This window comes from Astatotilapia calliptera, chromosome 11 (assembly GCF_964374335.1).
Source record: "Astatotilapia calliptera chromosome 11, fAstCal68.1, whole genome shotgun sequence".
NCBI classification, from domain to species: Eukaryota; Metazoa; Chordata; class Actinopteri; order Cichliformes; family Cichlidae; genus Astatotilapia; species Astatotilapia calliptera.
This window is the reverse complement of record NC_137432.1, coordinates 14748822-14776698: the sequence shown is the minus strand read 5'-3', so window position 1 is coordinate 14776698 and position 27877 is coordinate 14748822. Positions and strand designations below refer to the sequence as shown.

General features: G+C 39.7%; 1 protein-coding gene across 2 annotated transcripts; it reads right to left on the bottom strand.

Annotated features, from left to right (window-relative positions):
• Positions 1-260: 260 nt before the first annotated feature.
• On the bottom strand, positions 261-14304 carry c11h8orf76 (chromosome 11 C8orf76 homolog). 2 transcript variants are annotated; one of them, XM_026185204.2, is made up of 8 exons: positions 14111-14304; positions 13372-13473; positions 12634-12777; positions 6384-6434; positions 5756-5900; positions 5502-5631; positions 1301-1433; positions 261-752 (listed from the first exon to the last, which is right to left on the bottom strand). In XM_026185204.2, exons 1-8 carry the CDS (start codon positions 14213-14215, stop codon positions 480-482), a joined length of 1083 nt encoding a protein of 360 aa, XP_026040989.2. In that variant the 5' UTR covers positions 14216-14304; the 3' UTR covers positions 261-479. The 2 variants fall into 2 exon arrangements, with proteins under 2 accessions (XP_026040989.2, XP_080163953.1); XM_080307827.1 differs by lacking the exons at positions 12634-12777; positions 13372-13473; positions 14111-14304 and adding an exon at positions 11191-11476.
• Between the last annotated feature and the right edge of the window lie 13573 nt (positions 14305-27877).

Below are 27877 nucleotides of genomic sequence, written 5' to 3'. Positions count from 1 at the left end.
TAACAAGATATTTAAAATCACCATATATCATTCTCTATATACCTATATGTTATTAGTACAAACAATATAAGTAAAAAACACAGTTTTAGATAACAATGCTATATACATGCAGAGCTATCAATTCTGTCAGTCGAAGATATTTTAAATCCTTTCGTGCTACTTTCTATATGCTGACAGTATACACCACATTTGTAGGAATCACAGTCTCACAGTTTTTGTCAGTTTTCAACCAATAAATCATGAAGTTGACCTTGAAGATGTTGATGGATGTAAGCCAAATTTTAATGGATTGTTAACAACATAAAACTGTTAGAAAACATCACATCTTTGGCAGAGATGTTACACATTTTAAACATGTTAAGCACAAAATGAAGCAGTTAAAATAATTCACTTGTTTCATGGTTTGATACAGATCAGAGGCACTGCCGTATATTTATCACCGTGAAGTGGATGAAATAGTGAAGGTTCAGTCTGCAGGCTTAATGACGACCACATTCACTGTGCTGCTTGTCTGAACCATCTTCAGCTGGTTCTTCACTTCCTTCCTGTCTGTGTTCACCTTTGTAAACAGTCAACACTGCAGCATGAGGATATTGTGTTTCATGCTGCTGCCCGTCAGTCTCTAACACGCCTGTCAGTAAGATCTTGTTCCACCAGCGCTGTCTGAAGCTGTGCAAAGAGACACTGGTCAGGCTCTCCCCATCCTGGTAGTCCTCCCTCATCTTCTCTGGGATCAGGTCCTCTGACATCACCTGGAAGACCAAAGAGAGATAATGTTGATGTGTAAAAATGAGCCAATTTAACCCAAACTGCCTGGAATTTAAGCCTCCTCAAACAGGTCTTGTAGTCCAGCTAGACGGCATGTCCCGTCTACCTACAGAGAGCCAAGCTGCCAGATGGAAGCAGTCTTTAAAGTATGTGGTACAAACCGTCTGTGGGCCACTGATGCTCGTGCTGTTGTTGGTCCACCAGCCAACCGTGTACAAAGAGCTGAAGTAAACCAGAGTCTTAAAAACAATGAGCTGTCCACTACAGCCACTGTCTTTGCTTTTCATGCCATTTTTTTGTCTTTGAACTTCTCCATATTCCTGTAAATCCACTGTCACCACTTTCTTTAATCAAGCCCACTTGTCAACCAGTCAACATTTAGCAGAAGCTTATGTTATCCACCTCCACTGACACCCAATCAGGATCTTGACGAACTCAACAGGAGCAAGTCTGGTGTGTGAAAATCCCTTCGACCAGAATCGTGGGACTATAAAAACTGGTTTCAGAGTATGTGTGCAAGAAGGGTTCTCACCTCAGTGAGAGCCTGCAGGGTTTCTTGTTTGGGGTTTAGCCGCTGTAACGCCTCTTCTGTCATCTGTAGGACTCTCTCACTACGCTGAAGCACAAAGGAGGACTGCTGTTGTCGTAGGATTCTCAACAGGAGTCTGTAGGAGGCAGCAAAACAATGTGAGTACTCTTATATCTAATATTATACCCTATATTATCGGTCTATACTTGGTCTTTTTTATGCTTAAATCTTTGACAGCTGGCACAGACATCATCCAAAAGACTGTGGCTGTGGATAATTAAAGGATCCATACAACACTCTGCACCACTTACTGGACAGTCACCTGTTTCAGCTCCACTTCACACCACAATAACTGCATTTATTTGTTACCATCTTACATATTAAGCTCTGTATTGTATTAAATTTAGGTTTTTATTCATTTTTTATTTTTTTCCATTTTCTACTTCACTAATGTTGTTATTTAGTGTAAGTGTCACCTTTTTGACCTATTTTGTGTTGTCATATTGTGTATATTTTATTTAGTAAGAGTTATGTCTTAACTGTTTTGGATACTGTAATCCAGCAACTTGCTCACTGTTAGGATAAGAACTGTATATCTCATTATATTCACACAAGGCCAGGGGGGCACTTGCGGCCCGTATTTTGGCATGAAGAACTATAATGAAATTTGGCCCTAGAAGTTAGTTTTTTTTGTTAGGAAGGATTTGTTTGTTGTTGAGTGCAATGTTAAAATAAGTTCTTTAAAAAGCAAATAATGATTTATTATGAAGGCAATATGAGCAGAGAAGACAAACATGCTGAGGGATTGGCCGTGTTAGTTCAGTAGGAGAGTTATTTGTAAAGAAAACAATTTTCACTAGCAGTCAAAAACTAATGTGAACACTTATGTCTGCATTTTTATTTTGTTAAATACGAACAAAATTATAGCAGAAGTGCTGCCACGTGTCTGGCCAGAAAGACAGTACTAATTTGTTTATGTGGTAGTTCAATGAAAGGCTTCAGTTAGTTTAGAGTGAGGGGAAAAAAAATTGCATTCACATTTGCAGTTTTGTCTTGTTACACAATATTTGAAATAAAAAACAAACAAATGGTAAATGGACTGATTCTTATAGAGCGCTTTTCTACTCTCCCGGAGTACTCAAAGCGCTGTATATTCACCCATTCGCACCCCACTCATACAAGCACTTCTCAACACAAGTGCAAACTAAACTACATTCACACATGTTCATACTCCGATGAACGCATCGAGGGCAACTTGGGGTTAGTATCTTGCCCAAGGATATTTGGCATGCAGACTGGGGAAGCCAAGAATCGAACTACTAACCTTCAGTACCTAATCTGCTCTACCACCTGAGCCACAGCCACCCCATAAACATTGTGACACATTGTGGGTGTTTTCTTATTTGTTTTTTGTACTACTTGAACACTAAAGTGGTCCTGCAACGCACAGGTTCTCAATGTGGTTCAGATCAGGTGAACAAGGTGGCCATGTCATTAGTTTTTCTTCTTTTATACCCTTTCTTGCCAGCCACGCTGTGGAGTACTTGGACGCGTGTGATGGAGCATTGTCCTGCATGGAAATCATGTTTTTCTTGAAGGATGCAGACTTCTTCCTGTACCACTGCTTGAAGAAGGTGTCTTCCAGTAACTGGCAGTAGGACTGGGAGTTGAGCTTGACTCCATCCTCAACCCGAAAAGGCCCCACAAGCTCATCTTTGATGATACCAGCCCAAACCAGTACTCCACCTCCACCTTGCTGGCGTCTGAGTCGGACTGGAGCTCTCTGCCCTTTACCAATCCAGCCACGGGCCTAATCCATCTGGCCCATCAAGACTCACTCTCATTTCATCAGTCCATAAAACCTTAGAAAAACCAGTCTTGAGATATTTCTTGGCCCAGTCTTGACGTTTCAGCTTGTGTGTCTTGTTCAGTGGTGGTCGTCTTTCAGCCTTTCTTACCTTGGCCATGTCTCTGAGTATTGCACACCTTGTGCTTTTGGGCACTCCAGTGATGTTGCAGCTCTGAAATATGGCCAAACTGGTGGCAAGTGGCATCTTGGCAGCTGCACGCTTGACTTTTCTCAGTTCATGGGCAGTTATTTTGCGCCTTGGTTTTTCCATACGCTTCTTGCGACCCTGTTGACTATTTTGAATGAAACGCTTGATTGTTCAATGATCACGCTTCAGAAGCTTTGCAATTTTGAGACTGCTGCATCCCTCTGCAAGATATCTCACTATTTTTGACTTTTCTGAGCCTGTCAAGTCCTTCTTTTGACCCATTTTGCCAAAGGAAACGACGTTGCCTAATAATTATGCACACCTGATATAGGGTGTTGATGTCATTAGACCACACCCCTTCTCATTACAGAGTTGCACATCACCTAATATGCTTAATTGGTAGTAGGCTTTCCAGCCTATACAGCTTGGAGTAAGACAACATGCATGAAGAGGATGATGTGGACAAAATACTCATTTGCCTAATAATTCCACTGTGCCAGCCTCTCTCTTCACATGTTGCCTCCTGTGAGATTCCTGACACCCCTCCCCCACCCATCACCTTCACTCAATACCAGGTTGAGATGCAAATGAGGAGACTTCACTCAGGCAAGTCTGCTGGACCAGACGGAGTGAGTCCCCTTGTCCTCAAGGCCTGTGCCCCCCAGCTGTGTGGAGTCTTTCATAAACTGTTTATGCTGAGTCTGAGTCTGCAGAGGGTCCCGGTGATGTGGAAGACATCATGCCTCGTCCCTGTACCAAAGACGCCTCGTCCCAGTGGCCCCCAGGATTACAGGCCCGTGGCACTGACCTCCCACATCATGAAGACCCTGGAAAGGCTCATCCTGGACCAGCTGCGACCCATAGTAAGACCACATCTGGATCCCCTTCAGTTCGCTTATCAGCCTCGTCTCGGAACAGAGGACGCCATCATCTACCTGCTCAATCGTGTCTACACCCATCTGGACCAGCCGGCGAGCACTGTAAGGGTCATGTTTTTTGACTTTTCCAGTGCTTTCAACACCATCAGGCCGACCCTCCTGGGTGATAAGTTAGCAGCGATGCAGGTGGATGCTTCTCTGGTGTCCTGGATTGTTGATTACCTGACAGGAAGACCACAATATGTACGTCTCCCACAGTGTGTGTCTGACAAGGTGATTAGCAACACAGGGGCACCACAGGGGACTGTCCTCTCCCCCTTCCTCTTCACCCTCTACACCACAGACTTCAGCCACTGCACAGAGACCTGCCATCTTCAGAAGTTTTCTGATGACTCTGCGGTGGTTGGATGCATCAGCAGGGATGATGAGACAGAGTACCGGGCTGTGGTCGACTCCTTTGTCACGTGGTGTGAGCAGAATCATCTGCAGCTCAACGTGGCAAAGACCAAGGAACTGATCGTGGACTTCAGGAAGACCAGGAAACACTTGACCCCTGTTTCAATCCAGGGGGTCAGTGTTGACATTGTGGAGGACTATAAATACCTTGGAGTACACATTGACAATAAACTGGACTGGGCTAAAAACACCACAGCACTTTACAGGAAGGGCCAGAGTCGTCTCTATTTTTTGAGGCGACTGAGGTCCTTCAACATCTGCCAGAAAATGCTGAGGATTTTCTATGAGTCTGTGGTGGCCAGTGCGATCCTCTATGCTGTTGCATGCTGGGGGAGCAGGCTGAGGGTCGCAGATGCCAACAGACTTAATAAACTGATCCGTAAGGCCAGCAATGTTGTGGGGATGGAGCTGGACTCCCTCAAGGTGGTGTCGGAGAGGCGGATGCTGTCCAAGATAAAGACAATGTTGGATAACACCTCCCACCCACTCCATGACATGTTGGTCAGTCACAGGAGCTCGTTCAGTGAGAGACTGAGATTACCGAAAAGCACCACTGAACGACACAGGAAATCATTCCTGCCTGTGGCCATCTCCCTGTACAATGCATCCACTTAACACACTGTTTGCTGCTACAACTACACATGTTTCTTTTCCAAATATTTATTTATAAGTGACTTATGTATGTATGTATGTATATATATGTATATATTGTACTATTCTTAGTTAGCGTATTGTCTGTCTTGTCTTAATGTTGGTTTAAAATGGAGCACTGTAACAAAAAATAATTTCCCCCAGGGATCAATAAAGTATTCTGATTCTGATTCTGAATTCTGCACTCCCTGTAAATACAGGGGTCACAGTCACATGTTGTACCTTGTCCTGATGAAACAAGTGCAAGCTTTGAGCCAGACTCTGTCCTCGCTGAGTTCTGCGGTCTCCTCCTGATGCCCCTCTCTGTCCTCCTGCTCATCTGTTGATTTGCAGCTCTCAGAGGAGGAGGATTCTTTGAAAAACACAAATACAGCAAAGGGAAAATGTTATATCTTTGATTACCTGCTGTAAAAAATTACAACAGAGTTCATTTACCATAGCAATACACTTGAAGAAGGAAGTTAAAGAAACACTACCTGTGGTTCTGTTTCTGTCCAGCAGTTGCAAACACATCTGTCCCAGGCTGAACCAGTGCCAGGGGTTAAAGGGCAGCAGGCTACACAGCTGCTGCAGAGACGACATCTTTGATCCTACAGCTCCAAACTGCTCATAGATGCTGACCTTGGAGAAAAAGTAAACATTAGATTTGTACAGAATGATTGGGACTGTGAGCAAGAAAAGGGTGAAAAGGCCGTCTGTGTTAGGAATACTGGGAGCAACACAGTGGAACTGATTCTTCAATATTTAAGTTACTCATTTGTAATGATTTCTAAAAAGTATCAATAATAAAATGAAAAAAGCAGTATTAATCACTTCCGAACATTTATTTTTTCCCGTGGGTAGCACTGTTGTCTCAGAGCATGAAGGTCGTGGGTTCGAATCCATCATCTGGTTGGGGCCTTTGTGTTCACATGTTCTGCCCGTGTCAGGGTTGGTTCTCTCTCAAGTAGTGGAAACTAAACTAGTGAATCTAAATCATTGGTGTGTGTGTGTGTGTGTGTGTGTGTGTGTGTGTGTGTGTGTGTGTGTGTGTGTGTGTGTGTGTGTGTGTGTGTGTGTGTGTGTGTGTGTGTGTGTGTGTGTGTGTGTGTTTTTCAAGCTGACCTTGAGCAGCAGGAGGCTGGTTAGGTGACAGGTGTTGGAGGCGTCTTTGCTCTGTAGAGAGATCACGTACATATTACTATCAGGTCCGGATTAGAGTTAAACCAGTTCACACTAAATCTGGTCCGTAGGCTTTTAGCCTCTGAGGACAAACTCTGGGTCTGTTCCAATAGTCCATTTTGCTTATTAAGGTCCTAAGTGAGAAAAGTGACTCTTCAATCCTTCCTTTATTGCTTCCTTAGGATCCACTGGAACATCCTTTACGAAGGGGAGAAGATGGCATACCATAATTCAGAGCGGCAGACCATCCGACTGTTAATGAAAACAATCGACATTATAAACAAAGTGGTGCAGATCATGGAAATGTTAATTATAACTGTATTTTATACTTCATGAAGAAACAACTCATCAAGAAGTAGTTTTTAATCCAGCTGTGTGATGTTCAGAGTTCAGCTGTGACTTTTGTTAACTCAAAAGACACGACGTCGTACTCTCATTCACAGCGCTTTATCCGTTCCGCCATTTTTCATACTGAACACAACAACAACACTTCGCGGGCAACCGTACTCTCGCGATAAAACAGAAAATAACAAGTTAACAATCTCCCTCTTTCTTAAAAAAAAATAAAATAAAAGTATAAACACACCCCTGTAAACATTTGTATACATATATGTATATATTTATATAAAAAAAAAACATTTCAAAAGTGCTTTGCTTTACTTAAAGCATACTATCATTGCACACAATAAACAATGGTACATTTGAATGCAAAGACAACTTTGTAGACAAAGGATTACAGTATCCAGAGTCCTTCATCTAGCGCCTTTAGAAGGGTTAAAGGTGAAACTCCCTTTTTTGTCAGACAATCAGCAAGTTGAGATTTTGAATCTGACCAACAAACCTGTCTGATCTTCTTGGCTTGTATGAGCTCTTTAATGCTGCTCATTTCTAGCCTCAGTCTTTTCTCTGTAACCTGCTTAGTAGACTTGAGTGCATCAAACAAGGAATGATTATCAGTTACACAGATCAAAGGAAGAGCGTTTAGACCAGTGTTACCAGTTGTAAGCTCAGAAAAAAAGTGTTGCCAGGAAGACAGCACTGTCTATTCCATCTGACATGGCAAGAGTTTCTCCTGCCAGTGTCCTTCTGACTACGCGCCTGATTTTTTTAGACTGCCAGAAGAGAGGACAAAACTTTCCTCCTTTACCCATAAGGACTATTAATGCCCCTCCTTGAGTACCGCCATCAGGAAGGTTTCCAAATGAAGCATCACTGAAAACAACCAATGCCAGATCCTCACTGTTACCCAAGTGCTGAAACTTAAGAGTCACTTTCTCTGCCTTAAGTTTACGGATAACTTTGTTCACTTCATGAATAGACTGTACAGTTGCATCTTTGATATTAGATCCAAGGCTACATGTGTCAAACATAACATCAGGCCTTGTTTGTTTGGCAACCCACAAAATCTGTCCTATTTTTGACCTGAGTTGCTCACGTTCTGTTTCACTTAAGGAAGCCTCCCTCTGTACAGCCCGTGCTGCTTGTAACTGAACCGGTTGTAGGTTGTCAATGTAAAGTTGTTGATGCACCTCTATTACATCATTAACTGTACAAATGTCCATACCAACATAAGAAAAGCTGTCATGTTCTTCACGGCCCACAAGGAAGGTAGATTTCAGTACAGGAATGATATGAGTTGCAAAGTGACTTGAACCAGCCCAAAGGAAATCATCAACGTGACATGCAAGCACTCCTGTAACCTCAGATTGTTCATTCTGCCAATAGAACACTGCAGGATCAACCTGTGATATTTTACCACCAGTTTTAAGCATAATGTCTTTGACCTTATTGTACCAATAAAGTGAAGCATCTGCAAGTCCATAAACACACTTTTTCAGTTTCCATAGAACATTGTCCTTGCCAGCTTCAGGTGGGGGACGAAGATAGATGTCTCTTGACAGTTCCATTCCCTGCAAGAAGGCAGATTTAATGTCCATTGAATTTACTCTCCACTTGTTTTGACATATCACAGCTAGCACCAGTCTGAGGGACTTAGACGCACATGTTGGAGAGTCTTTCTGTAGTTCTTTAGTATTTACCTCTTCAAACCCCCGTGCCACAAGTCGAGCCTTTGGGACAACACCATTAGTAGTTTCTTTGAGTGTACAGACCCATCTAGTAGACACACATTTTTGACCCAGGTCTTTCACTTCATCAAACACACCATTACTTTGCCAGCTCTCAATCTCCTGCTGCTTAGCAGAATCAAAGGAAATATCTTTTGTTATGAGTACATCTGCATCTCTGTTTTCAGCTTCAGTGCAAAGACCATCAACAAGTGACATGTCTACAGCTTTCTTTTCACCTTCACTACCATCATGCTCAAGATATTGCACATTGTACCAGTTTTTGTATTGCCCTTTTGCTTTTCCCGCTCTGCCTAGCACTCTGGCTGTGTGTTGAACACCGTTGTCTCTGTTGGTAAAAGCAATCAGCTGTCCTGATCTTAACTTTACATTTGCAGAGACATGATCAGTGGGTGTAGAGGGCTCATTTGCAGTTTGTGTGACAGACATGTTTTCTGTAGTGTTAGTTTCTCTGTCAATAGTGATGTCTTCTTCCTCACTAATACTCTGTTCACCATCGGGTGTGTCAGTGTCATCATTTTCAACTGTGTCTTTGTTGTCATTATCAGTAGTACTGTGTGGTATTTGTTTATCTCCAGTCTGTGAATCCACTTTAGTCAATCTTGACTGGTGTACTCTTACAAGAGTCCCCCCATGTCTTACAAATACAACAGTTCCATCCTGCCCAATAACTACACCTGGACCCTTCCACTCTGTACAGTCGACTCGTTTGTAGTATACTTTATCTCCTGCCTCATATTTGTCATCTGTAGGCCTAAGTTGTTTGCGTAGTGCTCTCCTGATCCTTTCTGAACACTCTGCCTCAGTAAATGCTTTCCTGGAAGCATGTAATGCTGAGATATGTTCAGCTACTCTTGCACTTACAGTTGTGCCCTCTAAGGCAGGTGGCTTATCCATCAACACAGAAGGAAGGTTGGGGTTTTGGCCAAACACAAGTTGATGTGGACTATAACCATGTACATTAAGCATACTGTTTTTGGCCATAAGGGCCCAGTCTAGCGCAGTGTGCCAGTCACATCCTCGTTCCTTTTTTACCTTCAGGAGGATTTCTGTAGGTGTCATGTTATGTCTCTCCAGTAGTCCGTTGCTCCAGGGACTATACCCCGCCGTTGTTTTTACCTCAATGTTGAAGTTTTCAGCCATGTCCCGAATGTCTGTGTTGTTGAACTCTCCGCCGTTGTCTGTGTAGAGCCGTCTGGGGGCACCGTGAATGCTTATCCAGGTGTGAATGAAGGAGTTGACGATCTCTGCAGCTTTCTTTGTCTTTACGATGCTGCCGGCACTGAAGCGTGTGAAGTGGTCGATGATGTGAAGGTACCACACATTGGGCTCCAGCTCATGTAGATCCATCGCTACTGTCTCATTATACTCAGAAGCCAGGGGTAGACCAACAGCAGGTCTCGGCTTGGTTTTGCAATATTTCTGACAAATGTCACAGTCACGAACTATCTCTTGTAGAATAACTGCACATTGTTTATCTGTATTGCCAGAGCTTTGGATGAGCCTCAATAACCTCTCTGCAGATGCATGACCAAACTGCTTATGAAGTTTCACAAGGACTTTCTGTTTCTCTTTTGTAGACATTTCAGCAGTTACCATGAGAACTTCATTTTCATTGCAGCTTTCTGTAGTATTTTCATCTCTAATGTCCACACAATAGTGTCCCGAACTAGTGAGCTCTAGGGGAACAGGCTGCTTGAACATGACAACACTGTCATTCTCCATGTCTAGAACAGTCCCTGCTTTCTTGAGAGACGTTTTGCTCAGTAGTAGTGGAATGTCAACAGGAACTACTTCACTTTCAATGTCACATTTTGTTTGTCCAATTTTGGCTGGAAGTTTCACTTTTCTGCTGGAATACACTACAATACCATCCCCAAAGCGAAATGGTCTGGAGCTGGGGGTTTCTGATTGCAACAGCTTGTTTACTTGGCCTTGGCTGAGGTCACGCATGTAACTGTCTAGCCACTTCTGACCACAAACTGTACGTGTACATGCAGTATCAATAATGGCTGACCCCAGTGCCTCAGTCAGGAAGATTTCAGAGTCTGTCATTGAGGCTTTAGTGTACAAAGTAATGTTACACTCCTCCACTTTCCCATCTTCAGTTAGCTTTACTTGGTCACCATTACGATGAGGACAGTCTTTCGCCCAGTGGTAAGTGCTCTGACAAATAGCACATCTTGTTCGCTTGCCAAACTTGTCAAGTGGGTTGGTACCTTGTAGTGGTTGTCGCTGTCCACTCCGCGACGAAGTACCGTTGTTTCGTTTGTATTTGGGACCTTTTTGTTCCGTAAGGAAAACTGCTTCTTGGTTCAGTTGAATTCCGCTGAAAACTCCGGTTACTTTCCCTCCGAAAATCCGTTTCAGTGCAGACTTCATAGACGCAAACGTTAAGTCCGTGCACGCTGTCAGTGCAAGCTGTTGACTTTTCTCATCAAGACAAGCTGTATCTAGAAGCTTAAATGCTAGCACAGCGTCAGGCAGCGTCATGTTGTACTTTTTCATCCGGTTATAACGCTGTTCAAAGTCTATAATGTAGTCTGGCATGGACACGCTGTGGTTCTTTGCAATGGAGTCAAAACACGAGTAGGCTTCATAAGCGCGGTCTTTCTCTTCTCTCTGAAACACCGCATCAAGTTTTGCAAGTAGTATTTCCATACCGTCATCTTTGTCCAAATCTTCCGCGGGTATCTCCATGGCCGTTTCTCTGGCTCTTCCCTCGAGCCCCAGCGCCACCGCGAGTGCCTGTTTCTTTTTATCCAGCTCCATAACTCGTCTCCAGATATTGACTTCATTCTTCCAGCATTCGTATGGCCTGGCTTCATCAAGCTTTGGTGGTACTTTGTAATTGGAAACCATCCTCTGCTACCAATGTTAACTCAAAAGACACGACGTCGTACTCTCATTCACAGCGCTTTATCCGTTCCGCCATTTTTCATACTGAACACAACAACAACACTTCGCGGGCAACCGTACTCTCGCAATAAAACAGAAAATAACAAGTTAACAACTTTAACAGGTTGCTGTTAAAATGTAAAACTATATCAGCAGATTATGGCATGAAGGACATGGATTTATGTAAGCTCTGTAAAGATTATGAGCTCGTCCTTTGCTGTATTGAAGACTTTCGGATTGTCTTAAATTTATTTTTACTTCAGGTCAGCTGGTATAAGGGAGGGATGGAATTTTATTGCAGTCACAGAAATCCTAAAAAGGGAAAAAGAAGTATGATCCACTGGATCACAGCTGGTTAATATAAGCCAAAAAGATGGGTTTAATTTTATAGGCTATGGGACAGTTTTACTAAGTGGAGCGAATTATTGTGATGCCGCAATTGCAGGGTGACCTACTCACAATGAACTATAATTTATTTACAAAGATGCAGTGAGTTCACTTCAGTAAAAAACAGCATTCTGCCAAAAGCAGCAGAGATTAGTCTCTTTATAATATTACAAACTGTTCCACCATATAAACCTGAAATGTGAGTGGAACAGCTGACGTGTACAATGTGCAGAGAAACAAAAAAAAAATTGTCCATCCCAGTTGCTGTGTGACTGTACCACGTGTGTAGATGCACCTTTAAAATGTCAAAAGAAGGCCTAGTGGTGCTGCATGACGTTAATAAATCTGGCCCTAAATGTTCCTTCTTTATAATTTCCAAAGAGATATTTCTCACAGGCTGCTATCATTTAAATGACAAGCAGAGTGAGGTTAAAACACATTGTGGTGAAATAAGATTCTGTATTCTGTAGTCCATCTGCACGAGTTAGTTTCAACATTCGTCATCCGACTGGTGTAAGGTTGTTCCAATTCTCATCGCACAGCTCTTCTCTTTTCCTAAATGCTTTTCAGTGATCCTACCCACTTTTCTTTGACCTCAATGATGTTTTCATCCAAAAAGAGGAAAAGAGGTTAGAAAAAGGAGATAGGAGGGACTTTTGGAACACACCCTTAGTGTTCAGAGTTTATAGTGCAGACAGGGTCACTGTTAAGGAAGACAGATTTTTAAAAAGTGGATAAAAAGTCACAGGATGGTCACATGATAGCTGACAGTATTCACTCTGACTGTTCCTCATGGAAAACCCAGTCAGGTAAAGAATTACCAGTAACTGGGCCAACTCCAGCGCTCTGTCTCTCTGTCCCAGTCTGGTGCAGCATCGGGCCATCCCCTCCACGACATCTCGTCTAATGGTCAGGTTGTTGTCAGCGATCCACTGCAGGCAGCTGCTGTATGCCTCCAAGGCTTTCTGACCCACACACACCAAACAAAAAGAAACCAAACAAAACTTCTAAAACGTTACAAACGCTAAGGTGGAAAAGTGAGAGTGGCAGCAACAACAACAGGAAGAGTCAAACCCAGAGTGTGATTTGGTCCAACGCTTAAACAGCTTCTGTAGGTTTTATTTTTTCACTGAAACAGAAGTTTCTTGTCAATATTTTATGAAATCTTTTCCATGCTGTCTGGAAATGTTGCTGCTGTGTAAACCACTGCTGACTACATCTGTGCTCTTTGGCTGTGTGAAATGGGACTATAAAAATTGCTCTTTTCTGAGGTGACTTATTAGGCTGGAAATATGAAAATGATCTAACTAGTCTTGTTTGTTCATAACTTTACAACAGTCTTACAGAAATATTCAAATACTGATGCTGTTGATAAAGCAACAAAGTGATGGTCATGAATGGACTTTTTTTTTTATTTGCCTGTTAGTTTGCATCAGCTGTACAGGAGGTTTATCAGCTATACAAATACCTGCTACAATAGACCTCCATGTCCCAGTGAAACTTTCCGAGGAAGTGTTTGATGTAAGAGAGCACAGACTAAATTGAATGAGTGACAGTACCTGATAGTTTCCTTGTCTCACAGCCAGGTCACCTCTGAACTTGTAGACTTTCTGCTTCTCCAGAGAATCTTCAGTATCCAGAGCAGCACTGTCACAAAACCACTGCAGAGAGGAACAACTTTACTACACAGCACAAAGCTGTTAGAGGATGCTGCTCAGTCAGCCACTGCCAGAGAAGTACATGTCTCCACTTTTGCCCTGATGCAGCAGCTACTCAGCTTCATCTAAGTTTAAACGTCAGCATAATAATAATGCAATTTAACTTACAGCGAGCAGCACAAATATCAAAGAGGAGCAATATTGAAATCTTGCACTTAATTCAGAGATGGGATATCCGATTTATCTGCTTGTTTCTCTCCATGTAAACGAAACATGTGACAGACTCAGCCAAGAGCAATAACATGGGAGACGTCTGGCCTCTAGAAATGCCACAGGGTACTTATTTGGGCACTTATTTAGAAGCATGAACTTCATTTCCTTTAATTTGTGTGTTTAAAACTGAGTGTCTGTAATCACCAGCCTAATTTGACACAAACGCTTAAAATGACGAACCATAGTTACAGTTATTCTCCTGTATGAGCTACATGTCAGATCGTAAACGTTACAATTCGCACTTTAGTCTTTTAGCTCCGTGTTTGTTCTGTACATAACGCTCTGTGTTCGTGTTCACCACGAAGGACAATCTAAACAACCTTCATGTCTATCTTCATGTAGTAACGTCTCTGTGTAAGACTCTCACCTCTGGCTCACACAGTTTGGCGCTGTAAGAAGACAGAGACGCACACACTCGGTCTCTGACCTCCGAAAACACCGAGTCGTCAAACGTGCTCCCTAATATCTCCATCTGGAGCTAAATACATACAATTTACTCCACAAATACAGGCTGCCCATACAGCAACTACTGTGCGCTTGGTTAAACAGCCCGACGAATTCATTTCCGGACAGAAAGGTTCCGGCTGATGACGCAGTAACCACTCAGCTCCCTGGATATAAAGAAGAATTCATATCGTGGTGTCAAACATGCGGCTCAGACAAAAGCTGTAAAATGTAAAAGTGAGTCTCCATTGTGTCCTCCCATCTAAACAGTTGACCACTTTTGATAAGTGTTTGCCTCTGTGCTCAAATTGCATATTCATCCAATGAAATTAAGGCAAAAATACACTGATGATGCTGCATCATTTTACAATGTACAAGACATATGTGGAATTATGCAGTTTATTTAAAGGAGGAAATTTGACACAGATGCAATCACTGAATATCTGTAAACCTGACGGAAACGTTACACCACACTGGCGGCTGGCAGCGCTACCCCTCAGCCTCCAAGTTGATGCACCTATGGCATCAATTTTAAAAAGCCTATGTCACCTCATTCTTGAGTTAGTCACAAAGTTAAGTCTCCACACCACCCACCAGGCAACGTGATGACGTGCTGACGTGCTGAGGGTATTTGACAAATTAATCTACTTATGCTACAGACTGCTGTTCTTGTCTTGTCTGGAGCCCACTGATTAAAAAATACACACTGATCGTTGACCCAGATCCAGAAGCTGAAGCCACAGGTGTAGTGAGGACCCAGCCAGACAAAGGGAGTGTCAGCCTTCTGAGCCTCCAACTAAACCCAGCCCTGAGTCTCTTCATCAAGGATGGAAACCAGATCCATGTGTTCCTCTCTGCAGTGGTACAGGGCGTCTTTCCATGTCATGTTAGGTTGAAGGGCTCTGAAAGGAAAAACATCAAAAACATGAAACTCAGTTCCACTTTCACTGAGCTGTGTACTTTATCATTATCCTTCACACCTCCTTTCCACAGTGACAGAGCTAAGACTGAAAATAAGTGTCAAAAAAGGGAAAAGACTGAAATTGAGAGGAAAAATTCTTAATATTGTGGTAAGAAAACCCACTGGTACTTAAAAGACAATGTTATAGTTAAATACATCAAAGTTGAACTTATTTAAAGTTCAATTCTGTCTGATCCAAATGTATTTAATGTGAACCAATCAAAGTAGTTACCAGTTTTATAAGCAGGTTTGGATTCTTAGTGAAACATTGCTCCTTCATGCTATTATGTGAGTTATTGGGTGACATGGGTGATGGTGGGAGTGGGGGCTGAGACACCTGGGGAGGGATTTAGAAACTGCTATATAGGTGGCTAAGAGTTCACCAGCCAAGAATAACAAGAATAAAAAAACATCACACCTGAACTTTTTTTTAAATCCTTTATTTTAATGAAATATTATATTCCCTTTGTACCATTTTCCTCTGTGGTCCCTGAACTCCACAGCACTCAACCAGCTGTGAGACATGAAATGTGTGCAATTTTAATTTAAAATGCCAGCTGTTATTGAGCTTCACTCTTGATAGGTTGATTTAGAAAAGTTTATATTTCATACTTGCTTGAGGACAGAACCCGATTCATTTTTGCTTTAAATAATGCTTCATGAAACGTGAGGTCCGGACTAAATGGCAATGCTTTGGCTGCTGAGACTAGGCAACAGTAACTCAAATATCCACTCGTTAGAACCAAGGCATGCAGAAAAGTATCTCTGAACACAAAACATGAACACAATTTCTTGACAAAGGCAAATTAGACATAAAACTCTGGGAATGCTTTGCCTACTGAACAGCCTCACTCTGAACAGGAGAAATGTATATTCCATCTGCTGATCTTGTTGATCTGTTTATTTTCATATTTTTGTGTTCCAGGTGCTGTATGTTTGGTTTTCCTTATATTTTTCTATTTGTGCTCAATGCTTTTATTATGTAGTCTCGTATTTTCCCCCTTGTTCTTTTTTTTCTCCATCCTGTCCACTTAGACAATTGTCATACTACACATATAATGTAACAAGTGAAATAACACAAAAAGAAACAGATAAATAAACAGAACAAAAAACACATGAACAAGAAGAGCCTGTAGAGAATTTATAGAGAACAAGTTATAAAAGCAAAATGTGTTGAGCCCAACAGTGCTTTCAGATTACAAGTGTGCCTGCAAAAGCTACAAAACAGGACAGGATTTTAAGTAAATAAAATAAATAAAACCAGCAACAACAATGAAACACAACATGTTAGACACTGAAGCATCAAATCAAACAGTGTTTCTAAGTTTATAGGTTGATTTTGAAAAGATTTATATTTTATACTTGTTTGAGGTCAAAACCCAAAAAAATCTCGATTAAATTATGTGAACAGGTGAGAAGCATTTGCTTTAAATAATGTTGCATCAAGACTGAACTGAATGTAGACACAGAGCAGAAAGCAGGGCTTAATGGTTGACTGGTTGAGGGGCTTTTTTTTCTAGCAGCTTGTTAATGATTTACTGATTGTTACAGTAATTAGTTTTGTTTTAGTTGTTGAAAAGAATTACTATAAATTAGTTATAGAGTAGATCAAAATTTATAATTTAGAAATTGTAACTGTAACATTATGTTACTCGATACCTCATTATTCACCCATCTTCTACTTGTTATATAAATTTCCTGGTATGGAAAAGTATTTGCATGTGCTGCTACTTACGGACAATGTAAACTGAAACATAACGACTGTGGTATGTTCACAGATGCAAATCAGTGTGGGGATGCTTTGCCTAATGACCATAACAGCCTCACTCTGAGTGTTAACAGGAGAAATTTATATTTAGCTCACAGTCCCAATCTGTACAAATTAGAGATGGACCGATCCGATATTACGTATCAGTATCGGTCCGATACTGACGTAAATTAGTGGATCGGATATCGGAGAGAAATAAAAAATGTAATCCGATCCATTAAATATCAAAAAAGCACCTCACAAAACTTGCGACATGGCGTAACTCGGCTCATAACTGTAGCACGTAGTAGGTGTCACGTGATAGAGCGGCTGCCTGTATTTGTAGCCTCACTCCGGCATTTCATCTCCGAGGAAGTTATTCCAGAGAGAAGTAAAGCAAGTGTGTAAGTTCATCTCTGAATGTTTGTAAAGCATTCCCATGTTAAGCTTAACAACCGATATATGGAGCGACTGCCTCTCTCTCCCTCTCCTGCTGCTACTTCAATCATGAAACTGATCAATGATCAGCTGATCGTCGCGAGTCCGTCTCTCTGGTTTGTTTTTGGCCCACTTTGCACCAGAAAGAGGAAACCAGCGGCTGAACAACAGCAGCACGTTTAAGCTTGATAAGCTGTTGTTAGAATTTATTTAATATTACTTTCTACACCAGGATCCTTTTCTAAGTAGCTGACGGCTGGTAACTGTGCAGGGGCGGATCTAGCAAAGTTTAGCCAGGGGGGCCGATAGGGCATTAACAGGGAAAAGGGGGCACAAAGACATACTTTTTTTTCTTATTCTCATTTTAAATGTCTAGCTTTTAATAAATAATTATCTGAATCTTACACCCAAAGTTTTAATCTGATGTAAAATATATAGAAGTCCATTACTGTATATAGTAACTGTTAAGTCTAATATACCCTAGTAAGCTATAGTACTTTTTCCTTTGGGAAGGTACGATCTGTGCAGTCTGCAGTTCTGTTGAAGAAAGATGTTGAATCTATTTAATTATTCTTGAAAAATAATTTATTTCTGGGCATTTTTTTCACACTGCATCAAATTGAAGTTGATTACGTCAATTAAGCCTTTTTTGCGCCACGGACCGGTTTATGCCCGACATTATTTTTCACAGACCGGCCTTTAAGGTGTCGCGGATAAATACAACAAAATAAAACTAGTACCGGTACCGAAAAAAAGAAGATTTATTCATGACACACGTGAAAAGACCCAGGAAAACAGAGTTAACGATAAAAACGATAACAAAATAACGCTGAAAACCGATAAAAATCCCTGAAAACTATACATTTCACACCTGAGTATCAACTCTCGCGGCCTGGTACCAAACGACTCACGGACCGGTACTGGTCCGAGGCCCGGGGGTTGGGGACCGCTGAATTAAGCATCATGAGGTGGAGGGTGGTTCCTTATTTTTTTTTATTTTTTTTGCTGGGAGTTTTAGAACCCTATTAGTTAGGTTGCTTACTCTTTAAAATACCAGAATAGGGAGGATGGAGTAGGTTTAAGTTTATTAGATTGATCAGTATTGCTGAACTATGAAATATTTTGGGTGCAGTGTATTTTTTGCATACAGGTATAACAGAATAGCTTTAGTGTTTTGTTTTGTTTTTTTAACTTGAGTATGAACTTATACAAAAAGCAGCAAAATATAAAAAAAAACAGTTTTATTGATTAAAAAACACACTATATCGGATTCATATCCAAATTTATGATATCGGTATCGGACATAAAAAAGTGGTATCGTGCCATCTCTAGTACAAATATAATGTTTACTTTGTCTCCAAGGTCAGCATCTATGAGCATTCATATCTGAGGGATCAAAGATGTTGTCTCTGCAGCAGCTGTGTAGCCCACTGCCCTTTAACCCCTGGCACTGGTTCAACCTGGGACAGATGTGTTTGCAGCTGCTGGACAGAAACACAACCACAGATTGGCAAATTGTCGTGATACATTAACACTACTTTTTACAGCAGGTCATCAAACATATAACATTTTCTATCAGTTTCATCAGGACAAGGCAGAAAACCAAACCAAAGCACATGCCAGCTTCACTGAAGTTGCAGCTAAAATAAAAATGGAGGAACAGGCTTGATGTTTAGTGAATGACTGGCATTTGTAAGATTAAAACCAAATAAGTAAAGAACACTTTCATTTGAACAAGAAAGATATAATATGCAAATACCTCACTTATTTTAAATGCATTATTTGCAAAAAGGTTTAAAACATCAGCTTAGATATATTTTTTTCCCCCTAAATTACCGTCACAGCAGGCAAAGCATTAAACACATATCAGAGGACACCACTTAGGGAAGGAGGAAAATATGTAATTTTGTAATAGTCAAAATTCCCTTGAAAGAGCAACAGGTCTGATGTTTAGTGTATGATGGTGTCACAATGTGCTTTGTGGAAGGTGGTTGTTGCTTTGCAGACGCAGATGCAGAACACAACCCACATCCTCATCTCTACTGCTCAACCCACAAATGCATTTTCCTTACAAATGTGGCACCACTGAGGGGAAAATAAACAGGCTTTCCCACAGTGTAAGATTTATTAGTAAGAAACATTGTTACAATTTTCTTTAAGTTACAATTTTTTTTACCATATTCAATATGTTTTCACCCCAAATTTGTTTAAGGAGGACAGAATTCTGATCTCAGATCTGTCTTTGGAAAGGATAAAACTATTTACTCACCTTTTCTGTTTAGTTATCCTGTATCGTGCTGTGCGACGACTAAAACAACTTTCTTAGCATTAGAATTTTCACAACACAATTTCAATTTGTAAACATTCTTACACTTGGTACACAAGTTAAGTATCTGCATAACTGCACTAAGGTGTTAATGATGCAAAAATCATATTTTGATTGGAGCTTTCATGTTGAAACTTCTGCACTTTGGTAACTTGTCTCTTTTTTCACATGACATTTTGTTAATGTCAAAGAGTTCACAAGTGTTCAAATACTTTTTCTTTAAATATGCAAATTCTTCATTATCCTTTAAATGTGTGTGAATCTGTGTAAATCACAAGAACTGTAATCTGAACTCTTGACAAGCCAGGTTAGGGTTTGTTTTTTGTTTTATTTTGCTAACATTTGACACTGAACAGTTTCTAAATATTCTAGATATAGTCCTAACAAAGTGGCTTGAGTTATAAAACCTGCTGCAGGTTAATCTGGATCAAAATCAGAATAATCCCTGAGGAAATTATGTATTTCCTTGTAACATTGCAGTAAATCCGTTAGATTGGATCAAATTGGTGTGGAAATGATTCATTTTTACAGTGCTGTGATTGTTCTTTCTTAATAATCTGTATCAAAATTACATCCAGACTGCTTCCTTCAATAATGCCTTTCCAATTTCTTTGTACTGTTGTACTAGGTATGACTGTGCAATGACAATAAAGAGTTATCTTATCTGTTATCTTATCTTATATACTATTCACATAATTTTGCTGCCAAACAGACAAACAGTCAGCAGTGGTTGACAAACTTTGCATACTGGCAAACCTGTATATCAGCTGTTTACAGGTTTTGATTTAATCCTCTTATCCACTGCAACACTCTGTGCTACAATGTTTAGCCAATCTGAATTCTATAAAAAACTTAAAATATAACACAAATCAGGTACATGTAAAGGGGTATTGCAAGACTGAAATCTATTTAAAGCATGCAAATTTTTCCCTGCTTTTTATATATCAGATTTGTATATTTGTTATACCAATCTCAGAGAAGGATTCTTCCCTGTCTGGACATTTGCAGATGTTGGTAAAAGATGGCAATACGCTGGAACAAACTGGTCATCAAAGCAGACGTTTCCCCCAGGAATCTGGAATATTTCCTTCTTTCTTTAAAGTGACAGTGTTTTGTGTTTTGATATTATTTATATCTAAAATACTGAAGCTACATGGTACAGCTGGACAGATTGTGCTAAATGGAAGAGAGACTTAATTCTGGTATCTTAAATCATTTGTTTTGTTGCATTTGACTAAGTGCCTGGGAATACTGCACATATTCAATAAATTAAGAAAAATACATTAATATTGTTGTAAATTATTATATTTTATAGAACTGAACTTGACTGGTTAAAGACCCCAAATGTTACCCTGACAGCAGTAATAAATATGCTTATTACTATTTTTAATAAGTAATAAATACACAGACCACCATGTTCCCTGAAATAATTTTGCTAATGTTAATGAGATGCAGCCTAAAAAGGCTTGTTTTACATCAAAATCATTCTTTATTCTACTTAAATACTTATTAATGTGAACAGAAGTTTGGCTACAGAAATTAAAGAAATGATTTAAATAAAAATAGTCATTCTTTAATTCATTTATAAATTCATTGTGTATTCCCATCCGTGGTACAGAGCTACAGCTTTCAATAAAACAAGTGTTGTAGGTCAAGTAACCCAGGTAACAGAATTAATATGCTTAAGAACATTAGTAGTCACAACGACACACATAATTAACGTCACAACAGATTTGCACATTCACCTACCATCTGTTGCACAATATTAATGCTGAGTTGCTTTTTGCATGAATTATAAATAAATTGTAAAAAAAAAAAAGTCTGTTCAGAGTAAAAACTTTATACTTTAGTGTTCAACACATTGTTTCACAAATGCAAACAAAGATACTGAAATTTAAACTTCATTTGATTTTTGTTGTTGTTTAAAGAGGAAATGAAACACTAAACATGAAGGCTAATTTACACCACTGAGACATGCTTTTATATGTAACACTGTCTGTGAGCTGGATTTACGTAGCGTTACATAGTAGTAACTAGTAACAGAACCAATAACTCAGGGGACAATAAGGACACAAAAACTAAAATTCCATCTAAGGGGATCAATTTTGTGCTGCCACTGGCTGTAACAACCATGTTTATGTTAAAACTGTCCAGTTTCATTCTTTATTTCCTAAGCAGTAAGTGGTTCTTTGTTGTTTGGCTAGCTGCGCTGAACTGTTCGGTTTTGTAAAGTACTTAATGAATGAGGACTGTGTGGAAGAAAGAATTGCGTACTCCAGTGGCTCCCACAGTCACCAGATCTCAGTCCAGTAGAGCACCTTTGGGATGTGATAGAAAAGGACTTTTGGATGAGCAGCTGACAAATCAACAGCAACTGTGTGATGCTATCATGAGGCAACACACATAAACATTCAAACACATAATTCTCTGCACAGATTGTTTTCCTTTTGACAAAAATCTGTTGTCAGTTGAACAACAGATTGTGCTGCATCTCTTCTTCAGCACAGTATGTTCATGGTGACACTGCCTCTGATTTAAGATGGTGGGTAATAATGTTTTCTACCAGCATTTGGCGCCTAAATTGTATTTATTTTATTAAAAAAATAATATTCTAAAGTGCTTTGGCAATTTCTGTCCTGAAGATGGCAGCACAAACTCTGTAAACAAATTCAGATAGTGTTTAAAAATGTCTTCCTACTGATGTTATGATGTTATAAACTTATCATAAACAAACTGGTTATTCCATATTTGGAAAGAATGCATGCTGGTTGATAATTTGAAATATTAATTTAACAATAGAAGATTTGTCACAGAAAAGGTGCAGAGTAGATGAACTGGCACTTCTTTTCTGAAAGTACAGTGAAGTTCAGTTCATCAGCATTGAAATCAGTTCAGGTTTAATGCACAATTCTGCTCATTTCTAATGTTACACGTGTTGTTGATGCTCCTAAATGGGCCAAATGTAGCTTTTGTGGATGTGGTGGTATTAAAGACCCTGAACAGAAAGTGGTGGCACATAGTAAATGCTTTGATTGTTGATATTCTTTGTTTTTAGTAAGGTAATGGTTAGATTACCCATCATATGATTCTTAACATATTTGAGTGTCAACTTTGTGACTGTCAGTAACCTGGAAAGCAATTTCCAAGTAAAGAGGACGAAACATTAGAAAGTGTGGGTAATATAAAGTTTTTAATGATTTTCACATTTTTTATGACTTTCACTTTGATCCCGTTTTCACCTAAATCATCTCAATCAGTTGTTGGTATCTACCATCACACAAAATCTAAAAAAAAATACCTTGAAAACTGAGGATGTAATCCAAACTGATTACATCCTCCCTCGTTCAGAGGGAGAAATATAGTGACATTAAATAGTGACATTAAAACAAAGGCATGTCTTAAAGCATAATTTCATTGAATAACTCACACACACACACACACACACACACACACACACACACACACACACACACACACACACACACACACACACACACACACCAACTTCGTTTTGCAAAATACTCTTTCTTAGTTTCTTAGAGTGCAATGTGCAGTTTTGCTCCTGTGCTTGTCTGTTACATGTCATATCAGGGTCTCTCCGAGACCACTGTCTCATTTCACTCTGTACTGCACCACTGTACACAGTTGAAATGACAATAAAAGCCACTTGACTTGACTGTTACGTTAATATTTTAAATAATTTATACAATTTCATCACATGTAAACATGATTTCCTGTGGATTTGTTCATCTCTTTCCACAGCTTCACACTGGAAGGTCACCAATTAACACTAACAGACCAACCGACTGTCTCTTGTTACTTTTCATCATGTGTTAGGAAACCATCTTGCCCTCTAGCATCACCTATAGGCCTTTGCCATGCCAGTAGTACAGGGAGTTCTGGACTGACATCATTTTTATAATCCTGTTTCAAATCTTTTAATTATTAAATATGATAAAGTTTTTTGGGAACATCTGGACTGATGAGACTGTTCACAGAAAGCATTATGATAATTATTTTAAAGGCTGCAAACTCTATATTGGCTAATTTTATTAGTTTATTTATTTCTTACTTATTTCTTTTACACTGTATTTTATAAATATTTTAAAAATCTGAAAATTATTTTTGGTAAATGCCTTTTTCATTTGAGGTCGTTATTAATAGAGTTATTAAGTTTTGTCATAGCCCTTGGAGGAAGCACTCTCTAAATACTGTTTTAGTTCAGTTTTTTAGTTCAGTGTCTTGGTTGTGTGTTTTGTTTTGTGTTGTTCTTGTGGTTTTGTTTGTTTGTTTGTTTGTTTGTTTGTTTGTTTGTTTGTTTGTTTGTTTGTTTGTTTGTTTTCCCCTTTCTTGATGATAAAAAATATAAAAAGGAAGCAATGTCAGCCTATGGGGCAATTTGTAATTGTTACTTGTGCTTGGTGCTTCACAATAAAAATATCTGAAGAGAGAAGAAGAAGAGCTTAAAGAGCAATTAGAGAACTGTACAGATTCATTTCCATGTTAATAAAATAAAGCCTTAATTTTTAACCTGACTTCATACAGTTTTCAAGTCACAGTTCTTGAGATTTAGAGATTTGTTTAAACATTTTGAGGCAATGGAGAATTTCTGTATTTACATGAACAACAAGTAACTGTATTAATTATTAAAGTGTACAGCTATGAATACAGATTAGAACGTTCACTATTCACAAACAAAATGCAGTGTGGAAAATAGACGTGTGTTTTTACTTTTTACTTAAGTCAACATCAAGTGCATTATGTATAGCTGGCACAGGTTAAAGGGAAAAGCAGCAAAACACAGCACGCATTTCACTTTCATAACATAACTTTCAAAGTTGGATGCAGACCTCAGATCAGAATTCTGTCCTCCTGCAGATGCGCTGCTGCATTACGATGTCACTGCTGTCACTGAGAACAGAAAACTCTAATCATGATCTCAGCTGTTTGATTAGAAACAGACAATCACTGATCCTGCAGGAGCAGGAAATGAATTACAAACCTTTGTAGCCCTCATTACAGTTGTTCGTTCTACACCGTGGCAGTGGTCACAGCGTTTTAAGTGGCTTAAGCACTTAAAGCTGATCTTTAATAAAACTTTTGATAAATATTTAGCCTTCCCCACATGAATGAGAGTTCAGTTTGAAGGCTTAATGACGACCACATTCACTGCGCTGTTTATTACAGCCATCTTCAGCTCGTTCTTCACTTCCCTCCTGTCTGTGCGCACATTTGTAAACAGTCTACACTGGAGCGTGAGAATGTGTTTTATGCTGCTGCCAATCAGTCTCTAACAGGCCTGTCAGTAAGATCTTGTTCCACCAGCGCTGTCTGAAGCTGTGCAAACACACAGTGGCCCAGCTCTCTCTTTCCTAGTAATCCTCCCTCATCTTCTCTGGGAGATGAAAGAGAGAATTAATGTTGGTGTGTGAAAATGAAGAAGTTTAAGCCCAAACAGCCTGGAATTTAATCTTTGTCACAGTGTGTGTGCAAGAAGCAGTGCATCTCACCTCAGTGAGATTCTGTTAATGTTGCAGATCAATTTACCATATAAGCTTCCTCGCCCTATAACGGTTTAAGCAAATCTGGGGTGAAAACATAGTGAATGTGGTGCCATAGATAGTATAAACTTAGATTAAAAAGTAAGGAAATTTGTGCTTGGTCAATTATTTCTTTGGTGTAACGATGCTTCTTGGCAATAAGTCTTATACTGATGAAAGCCTAATGGTGCCACATTAAATGGTGCCACATTTTTAAGGAAAATACATTTATGGACTGAGTGTAAATGACCTCATTAATATTTGGTAAAGTGTTTTGTAAACTTATGAGTGGCTATTATATTGTTGGAGTGAATGCTTTTATTTTGAAAGTCACAGAGCGACAAGGTGCCGTAAATTAAGTGGCGTAAACCATATAGCAGAAGCGCGAGTTTTAATGCACAGAGAGAAGGTGTGCTCTATGGTTAATGGACGGGAATGGGAAAAAGAACGGCTATTAAGGTGCAACACTGAGTTGAAAGCAGTTTCTTAGCACCTGGTTGATGAGGGAACAAGGTTTGTAACAAAGTTTGTCCTGTAGATATGTATTTTGTTGTTTTACGGAGCATATAGCTGCTGACCGCTACTAAGCATAAAGGCTAAGTTTTCACCCACTAGAGGGCGCTAACGTACCTCGTCATGTTTAGGCAGCGATGCAACGATTTCCCTGTTATATGCAATAATTTACAAGTTTTAGTGTTATTTGTTATGTAAGGTAAGGAGAATTAATTTGTGATTAATGAATAAGTCAAAAGGTTAAAGGTAACACACTGTTTGATTTACTAATAGTCTTTTATTCTGTATGTTGTAGCTCTTACGGTGTGTTCACATACACAGCTGTTTAATAAAAGGATTGTGAACCATCAGTTTGAGAGACCATCTTTTCAACCGGGGATGCTACACTGAGCAGTAGACATGAGTTTGTGGGATTCAGCCATAAAACACTTGCCAAAATGTCAAACTGTCTAATTCTTTTTAATTTATTGTCTCAGTCTCTCCTTTGTCCATTGTTGAGTCATGTCGTGTGTGTAAAGGTGCTCCTGCAGTCTACACAGCCAGTGGACTCCTCCTCAAATCCAAGCTTTGAGCCAGACTCTGTCCTCACTGAGCTCTGATGCCTCCTCAGTGTTTCTATCCTCCTGCTCATCATGTTGATTCACACAGATCTCAGATGAAAAAGATCCTGTAAGGTTTAAATATGGCAAAAACAAACAAACATATTCATAATATTTCTGTAACATAATTCTATTTATCAGGAGATTTTGAATAATTAGTTTTGACTGGCTGTTGTGTGTGTCTTTCGTGTCGTGTCATTTGCTGTTAGGTGTCATAAGTATATTGGATGCAGATAATTTTAAAAAGCTGATAAAAAGTCACATGATGGGATGGTCACATGATAGCTGACAGTATTCACTCTGACTGTTCCTCATGGAAAACCCAGTCAGGTAAAGAATTACCAGTAACTGGGCCAACTCCAGCGCTCTGTCTCTCTGTCCCAGTCTGGTGCAGCATCGGGCCATCCGCTCCACTACATCTTGTCTAATGGTCAGGTTGTTGTCAGCGATCCACTGCAGGCAGCTGCTGTAAACCGCTGGTCATGAATGAAGACTTTTTTGCATCATTTTTAGTTTGCATCAGCTGTATAGGTTTGTCAAGAATGAAAATACTAGCTGAGCTTAAGCCGGATACTATTTGAGGAAGTGTTTGATGTAAGAGAGCACAGACTAAATTGAATGAGTGACAGTACCTGATAGTTTCCTTGTCTCACAGCCAGCTCACCTCTGAACTTGTAGACTTTCTGCTTCTCCAGAGAATCTTCAGTATCCAGAGCAGCACTGTCACAAAACCACTGCAGAGAGGAACAACTTTACTACACAGCACAAAGCTGTTAGAGGATGCTGCTCAGTCAGTCACTGCCAGAGAAGTACATGTCTCCACGTCTATGATATTTTTTATACATAATGCAATTTATGCTCAGAACCATAAATATCAAAGCAATATTATCTATTATTTGATCTTGAACTTGAACTTCCATGCAGAATCATGATGAAAAGAAAGTACACCAAAATCAAAGGTCTTGCACATTAGGGCATAGAAATAATTTATTTTCTGCCAAGTTCTAAAACTATTTAACTACAACCTGAATAAATGAACATCAACATTTGTTCATAAACAACTAACACAAGGCTAAAACATTAAAGTCCACAAGTCTCGTGCAACATTTTTGTTACACTAGTGTAGTGCAACAAAAGTGTTGCACTACATTTTGCAACATTGTTGTTTGTCCTGCACATAGTAATTCATGGTAGACATTTATCTAAAATAGCTAGCATATGTTTTTATGGCAGCTTATGACTGTTGTAAAATCTCGAACTTGCTGACTTATCTAGTAACTTACAGCAAGTAAGGGACTCTCACAGCTGGTGTTCTAACAATAGAGAGACACTCACTCAGTCTGTGGCCTCAAACAGGCATCTCCATCCTTCCTGTGCCTTTCCCCATGAAACTGTAAGTGCATCTAATGACCGCAGACTCACTCACTGTTTAAAAGAACTGAGGTACAGTTTTGAAATTGAACTTCTTTTTCTTTGGACATCTCAGGCACCTGGTTTGTAAATTCATTGTTCATATATAGTTTGTTGTGTTATCTGGCAAGAATTTAGAGGACTGCTTTAAGAGGA